Source organism: Cyprinodon variegatus, unplaced genomic scaffold (assembly GCF_000732505.1).
Source record: "Cyprinodon variegatus isolate N-32 unplaced genomic scaffold, C_variegatus-1.0 Scaffold2082, whole genome shotgun sequence".
NCBI classification, from domain to species: domain Eukaryota; kingdom Metazoa; phylum Chordata; class Actinopteri; order Cyprinodontiformes; family Cyprinodontidae; genus Cyprinodon; species Cyprinodon variegatus.
This window is the reverse complement of record NW_015152535.1, coordinates 40,046-47,868: the sequence shown is the minus strand read 5'-3', so window position 1 is coordinate 47,868 and position 7,823 is coordinate 40,046. Positions and strand designations below refer to the sequence as shown.

At 38.0% G+C, this 7,823-nt stretch overlaps 1 protein-coding gene across 1 annotated transcript in view; it reads right to left on the bottom strand.

Moving 5' to 3' along the window:
- Nucleotides 1–4,628: 4,628 nt before the first annotated feature.
- Nucleotides 4,629–7,823, bottom strand: part of LOC107105129 (OX-2 membrane glycoprotein-like) — a 4,530-nt gene continuing 1,335 nt past the window's right edge. The window contains exons 2-3 of the mRNA XM_015405249.1: nucleotides 5,031–5,385; nucleotides 4,629–4,957 (exon numbers count right to left, since the gene is read on the bottom strand). Coding sequence (XP_015260735.1) covers nucleotides 4,629–4,957; nucleotides 5,031–5,385 — 684 coding nt within the window. The remainder of the gene's footprint in view (nucleotides 4,958–5,030; nucleotides 5,386–7,823) is intronic.

Genomic DNA, 7,823 nt, shown 5'->3' with positions numbered 1-7,823 from the left:
GGTTTTTGGTAAAATTTAATCTTACCAACTCAGACTACTTTAGGTATTTACAGATTCACCACTTTATTTCTACCAACACACCAGACTTTCCAAATGAAGCAGAACCTACTGTTTTGGATATGTTTGCACTCTCTCCTGATCTAAAGGGTGTCATTTCTAGAATTCACTCCATAATCACCTCACAAGGGGAGAATATTTATGTTAAGGTCAAAGTTGAGTGGGATACTGAAATGGGAGAGGTAATTCCAGATAGAATATGGGAAGAGGCTTGACACTTTTTGGAACAATACCACTTGATAGTATGGGTTATGGGTATATATCTCTAGGTTCAAAGACATAATAGCCTTTTCAGCTTTGAAAGCTAGAAGACAAATTCTTTTTACGCTGGAAATCGTCCTGCCCACCAAAGTTATCTGAATGGATGTCTGATCTAATGTTGTACCTTAAATTAGAAAAGATTAAATATACACTAAGAGACAGACATTTGAATTGAGAAAGCTTCCTGGAGGGGAAGCGAAACATCTTCAAATCTTGGAAACCAAGTCCAGTAGATTGTTTTTTAAACTTTTACGGGTCCAGTGATCGGTTTTATGGTCTTTGGAATCCATTAATAAAATATTTTGAAAAGCATAAGAAACTTCCTAAGAATCTGTATTTGTAATGTTTAAAAAAAAATAAAAAAACTTATCTTGAGCCAAGAATGTAACTGATTGTTTTGTGTTTAATAAAAAGAGACCTCAAGAAAAAAAAAAAAGACAAAGTTCAATGAATTAAACCACTGCTGATCAAAAGGAACTTTTTTCCAGAGATCCCCATGACCTTTGAGAAAATGTTCTGTGGACTAACAAGACAAGGATTTATTTTGGGAAGGTGTAAAAGAAACACTGCATTTAAGAAAAAGAACATCACACCAACAGTAAAACATGGTGGTGGTAGTGTGAAAAGAAAGCATTTTTTTACTTTTGTACATTTCAGAACCTTTCCTGTTTTACTGAAATAAAAGATGAGAGCTACGGTTGCCACCCTGTAGTTAAGTTATCAGGTTAGCACCTCTTATTTTTTTATTACATAGGTGTCAGGTGTTAACCTGACTCCGCCATATGGATTTACTCCGCATATCCATCTGGAAACCTTCCGTTGAAGTAATTTTGGGAAGGGGCGAAAATACTGGTTAGCTGATAGGCCTATGTTGGTGATAGACGGGCCAAATAAACCAATCAGATCAACGAAGCATATGACGTACTAACAGAGCGACGACGAAAACACAAGCCAGTCGGGCGAAGAGCAAAAACATCTTTTCCTCTGAGAAAAGCCTCCAGAGCAGTGTTTTGCTCTTCTTTCAGCGAAGAAATACTCTGTAATTCCGATAAAACTTGCTCGATAGCCACACTAACGCTAGTTTCATCGGCTGAAGCTGGCATGTTCTTTAGACTGAACTGTCGCCCTTCTCGTTGCGTCACACCTCAACTCGCCTCAAAGCCAACGCTGATTAGACGTTCGTTTGGTGAACGTCTCCAAATTGTCTTTAACAGAGAGTCTCCAGACTGATTAGCGAGTGAAATCTTGAAAGCTCACGAGATCAGGATGGTCTCACGAGGCTAGTCAGGTGTAGAGATTGTGATAAATATTGACATTACAGCATCCCACAGCTGATTTGTTAGCAGCACATCATTAAACAGCATCTGTTGTTCTACAGTCTGAGGTTCTTGCTCTCAGTAGCTGACAGGAATGTTAATCTGTGGGATCCTCTGCTGCTGTAGCTGATCTACTCCAAGGTTCCAGGTGTTGCACTTCTGGAGATGATAATCTTTTGGTGGTACAAATTTATAGTTTTAACTTCAATGGCTTTTCTTTGGCATCCCCTGGAATAAATACTACATATTTGTTAAAATGCAAAAAAACAAAATAAAAATTATTTTTCTGCATCAAGATGCACTAAAATCCAACTGAGATAAAAATGTAAATAAAGACGTGCTAGAAATGATAAAACACAATGCAATCGTTTTTTATTAAAGTCTATATTTACTGGTAGAAGTTACATGATTACATTTTAATTAAAGATTTCAGACACTGGATATCAGTAATTAATAGAATAATGCATTATGTAGTTCATGTAAGCAGAGACTTAAAGTAAATCCTTTGTGTTTTTTTATCCATAATACTATAACGTATAACAAGTGGAAAACAACAGTATGCCCTGCAGTAAAGTGTCCAAAGAAAAGTTTAAGAACTACATTAACAGTTTACTTTGACTATTGATACTAGAATTAACAAGCAGAAATAAACATTAAAACCTTCATACAACAAAAACAACAGCAGCTGTATCAGTGGAACCAGTTTTCCTTCATTTTGTATGAGATGCAACCGAGTCAAACTGTTCAGACATTGAATATTAGCAGATTATACATTAATACAAAACATAATCACAGGCTTGGGGACTAAATATAAATCTATTGTTTCTCTGCTCAGTAGTAACATAACAGGGATGACATGAAACACAGAATGAGAGAACTGTAGAAAAAGTGCTTGAATTTAAAGTGAATTATTTATAAACTGCAGAGAAACACACATTTGACATATAAATTAATTAAAACTGAAAGCCTTTTAATCATAATTAATGCATTAAATATTGCAAACATATTTAAATAGGGTATGATTGTGGTTAACTTTTTTTTTCCACATAAAGATGCATATAATGCTCACTGGTCATCCTTTACTTTTAGCTGTTTTCCTTCATTTTTCTCCAACCTGTCAGTGTCTGAGACTTAAAGTGCTTCGTGTTTAAAATCATACTTGGAGCAACAACCATAGTTGGACATTTTGATTAAATCACATTTTTGATAAAAATCAGTCAGTTTATAAAACTGCATACTTCATGTTTGCTTCTTGTCCTTGAAGCTTTGTGGTTCAAACTGACAGCAGGTCAGTACAGCAGAGCTGGTTGGTGATCTGAGGACTCTGCAGGTAACAAACTGATATAAAACATCTATCAGCTGGATGAACATTGATGAGATGATTCAACCAAAAGTATGTTCAGTTTGTTTTACCCTGAGAAAATTAGCTTCACGTGCTTTCATTCCAAAGAAACTATACCATGCAATAGTTTTACTCAAAATTAACTTTTTTTTTTAAATAACTTTTTAAAACCTTCCTTCTGGGCATGCAGGTGGCGCAGCGTTAGCCAGCATGACCCATGTATGGAGGCCTTAGTCCTTCATGTGACCGACCCTGTGGTTCTTTGCCGCATGTCTCTCCCCCTCTCTCATGCCCCCTTTCCTGTCAGCCTACTGTCCAAAAAACGAGCCACTAGTGAAATTAGTTGCTGTTTAAATAAGAAATTCTGGCTGCTTCCACTAATACTCAAAGGTCAATTCATCCTATTATGTCTGCTTTGATTAGATCCTCCAGTATCGTAACTAAATATGGCATCCCCGAAAGGACACAAATGTGATAAAAGCAAGATGGATAAAACACAGAAACAGCTTTGGTCCAGTGTAGTTTTGGTTTAGCTGACTTAGCAGCTTGGCCTGGCCTGGGTTACTGCTGATAATCCAACAACAGTGATTAAACTGAAGTGTGTATGTTTTACACGGTCATGATTATTTCTTTTTTTCAGATGTTTGTAGTCCGAGTTTGTTTTTTTCCAATACTGCTGAGGTGTATTGCCTTAAAGGAAAATAAAAGAAACTAGTGAGCTTAAACAGGAGAAAAAATATGATTTATTATGTTCAGAAAATATACAATATATATCACATCAGCAGAGATTGTAAAAAGGAAATAACTATCAGTATAACTGAGGAATAAATTATTCAAATACTTACTTATAACTGCAAGTAGCATCTTATGATGGTTTTTGATTCCTGTGAATAGTTGAAGAAGAATTATATAAAAATTTAGCAACAAATGTTACTGTAATTTTATTAAGGTAAAAGTCAATAATTCATAGACGTACCTTTGCTGAAAGCAAAGCAGGAAAAGACCAATGATAGCTATCATCAGCATCAGGATTGGAAAAATTAAAAGCCATCCTGGAGAAAGGAGATGAAATTTTTCTTTACAACAGAACAAAGTGGGAAAAAGTTAAACAACGTGAGAATCTGAACATAAACTTACTGGAATCTCTGAGAGATGGTTCTGATTGTTCTTCTAAGCCTGATAAAAAATAAACAGAGAATCACAAACAGGTCTGCATTTCATTCACGGAGCCTAAAAGTAAAAGTCTAAACTATTCAACTTGCAAGTTTTCCAAATTTTCTCCGATACACCCAGAAACAGCAGGTTTTGATATGATATTTTTATGCTGATAGAAACAATCTGCTTCTGTTGATAATATCACCTTATTAATCCTTTGCTAACATTCTACAGTACGTAATAAGTAATGAAAGCATCTATGATTCATGCTTATATCCTATCAGGTCAATATCAGTATTGGTCAATTCTAAAAGCTCCAATATTGGTATCTTGTCACAAATGGAAAGGTGTATCAGGACAGCCCTAGATTTTAATGAAATTTTATTAGGTTAGATTTCTACTTCTTCATTATCTGATTGTATTGGTCTAAAACTCAATAAAATTCAGGGTTAGTGTTGCTGTATGGTCATAAAAGATAAATATGAACAATCTATGTATCACTGATGCTCTAATAGTTCCTCACCATCATCAGATGTTCCTTTAACTCCAGGAACGGTGATCAGCTTCTCTCTGGGAGCAGCAGAGAGCACTGACACTGAACATCCAACCTGTGTGCTGCTGGAAGCTGACAGCAGAGCTGTGGTGGTGACGGTGACTGTACCGTTGCTGTGGGTCACACTGCTGCTGTTGTAGTGGGAGAAGCTGAGGTTCTGCTGTAGAACAGTCAGTGTTACAGTGGGAGCAGGTCGACCTGTGGCTGAACAGGACACGACTGACTCTGCAGGATACTTTGATCTGCTGACATCAAGGATGGGTTCATGCATCTCTGGGAGGAGAACAAACATCATGATCAACATCTAGTTGTAGAATTTAACCCTGGAATACAGTCTGGTTCTTACCATAAACATTCAGGCAGGTTCCTGCACTTAAAACTCCATCAGGATAGAATTTGAATCTACAGAGATAATATCCTTCATCTTGCTCTGTAACATTCCTGATAACTATGGAGGAATTCTGCAGACCAGCTTCTGTAAACTGAACTTTATCTTTAAAGTCAGGATTTACTGTTGGACCAATGTCATTGCTGTAGGAAGAGATAGTCCTCTCGGTGCTCTCAGAAACCTTCTGCCAGGTAACCTGATGGACCTCTTCAGTTTCCAGGAGCTGACAGCTGAGAGGAGCATCTTCACCCTCTGCTGCTAGGACAGTCTGCTGGGTCTGGATCACAGCTTCTACACCTGCAAAAAATATGATCTTTCATTTTCTCTGTACTTTGACAGGAAATAGCCAAGCGATCATTTACACCCACACTGCAAGAAAACACCATGTGAGTGAGTGAGACAATGAATGTGAGTGAATTAATGTGAGTGAGTGTTAATGAATGTGAGTGAGTGTGAGAATGAATGTGAGTGAATGAGTGAATGAATAAGAGTGAGTGTGAGAATAAATGTGAGTGAGTGTGAGAATGAATGCAAGTTAATGAGAGAATGAAGGTGAGTGAATAAGAGAATGAATGTGAGGGGGTATGAATGTGAGTGAGTGAGTGAGTGAGTGAGTGAGTGAGTGAGTGAGTGAGTGAGTGAGTGAGTGAGTGTGTATGAATGTGAGTGAGTGAGTGAGTGAGTGAGTGTGTATGAATGTGAGTGAGTGAGTGAGTGAGAGTACGAATGTGAGTAAGTGATTGAATGAATGTGAGTGAATGAGTGAATGAATGTGAGTGAGTAAATGTGAGTGAGTGAGTGAGTGAGTGAGAGTATGAATGTGAGTGAGTGAGAGTGTGTATGAATGTGAGTGAGTGAGAGTGTGTATGAATGTGAGTGAGTGAGTGAGTGAGTGAGTGAGTGAGTATGAATGTGAGTAAGTGATTGAATGAATGTGAGTGAATGAGTGAGTGAATGAATGTGAGTGAGTGAGAGTATGAATGTGAGTGAGTGAGAGAGTGAATGTAAGTGAATGAGTGAATGAATGTGAGTGAGTGAGTGAGTGAGTGAGTGAGTGAGTGAGTGAGTGAGTGAGTGAGTGAGTGAGAGTATGAATGTGAGTGAGAGTATGAATGTGAGTAAGTGAGTGAGTGAGTGTGTATGAATGTGAGTGAGAGTGTGTATGAATGTGAGTGAGTGAGTGAGAGAGTGAGTGAGAGTGTGTATGAATGTGAATGAGTGAGTGAGTGAGTGAGTGAGTGAGTGAGTGACAGAGAGAGTATGAATGTGAGTAAGTGATTGAATGAATGTGAGTGAATGAGTGAATGAATTTGAGTGAGTGAGTGAATGTGAGTGAGTGAGTGAGTGAGTGAGTGAGTGAATGAATGTGAGTGAATAAGTGAATGAATGTGAGTGAGTGAGAGAATGAATGTGAGTGAGAGTATGAATGTGAATGAGTGAGAGAATGAATGTGAGTGAGAGTATAAATGTGAGTGAGAGTATAAATGTGAGTGAGATTGTGTATGAATATGAGTGAGAGTGTGTATGAATGTGAGTGATTGAGTAAGTGAGTAAATGAATATGAGTGAATGAGGGAATGAATGTGAGTGAACGAGGGAATGAATGTGAATGAGTGTGAGAATGAATGTGACTGAGAGAATGAATGTGAGTGTGTATGAATGTGAGTGAGTGAGTGAGTATGAATGTGAGTGATTGACTGAGTTAGTAAGTATGATAGGGTGACCAAATGTCCGTATTTCCGGGACATGCACGTATTTCACGTCCTGTCCCGGGCGTCCCGGGTTTTTTTTTAGAAAGTGAGGAAATGTCCTGTTTTTTAAATTACCTTCATTGGACCATTAAATTTGCAGGCACTAGGGCACTGCTCACGGCGCGGCGTGTAACGTAATCCCTGAGTCAGTGCGGGCAGCCCTGTTCTTAATCAGAATATAGATTTTTATTATTTTTGCTACACAATAGGTATTTTTTGTTAATTAGCTCATTTGTTAATTAATTTTTTCCAATAGCCTACAGAACAGATATTATTTCGTTCATAACTGAGGCTGAGTATCTCTATGCATGGGGACAGAGTGAGAGATTGAATGTGAGTAAATAAGTGAGTGAGAGAAGGAATGTAAGTGAGTGAGTGGGTGAGAGAATGAATGTGAGCGAGTGAGTGTGAGTAAGTGAGTGAGTAAGTAAGTGAGTGAGTGTGAGTAAGGGAGTAAGTGTGAGAAAGTAAGTGAGTGAGTGAGTGAGTGAGTGAGTGAATGTGAGTAAATTAGTAAGTGAGAGAATGAATGTAAGTGAGTAAGTGGGCGAGAGAATGAATGTGAGTTAGAGAATGAATGTGAGTGAGTGAGTGAGTGAGTGAGTGAGTGAGTGAGTGAGTGAGTGAATGAATGTGAGTAAATTAGTAAGTGAAAGAATGAATGTAAGTGAGTGAGTGGGCGAGAGAATGAATGTTAGTTAGAGAATGAATGTGAGTGAGTGAGTGAGTGAGTGAGTGAGTGAGTGAGTGAGTGAGTGAGTGAGTGAGTGAGTGAGAATGAATGTGACTGAGAATGAATGTGAGTGAGTGAGAGAGTGAGAATTGATGTGACTGAGAATGAACATAAGTGAGTGAGTGAGTGAGTGAGTGAGTATGAATGTGAGTGAGTATAAAGGTGAGTAGGTCGGTGAGTGAGTATGAATGTGAGTGAGTGAGTATGAATGTGAGTGGGTCGGTGAGTGAGTATGAATGTGAGTGAGTGAGTATAAATGTGAGTAGGT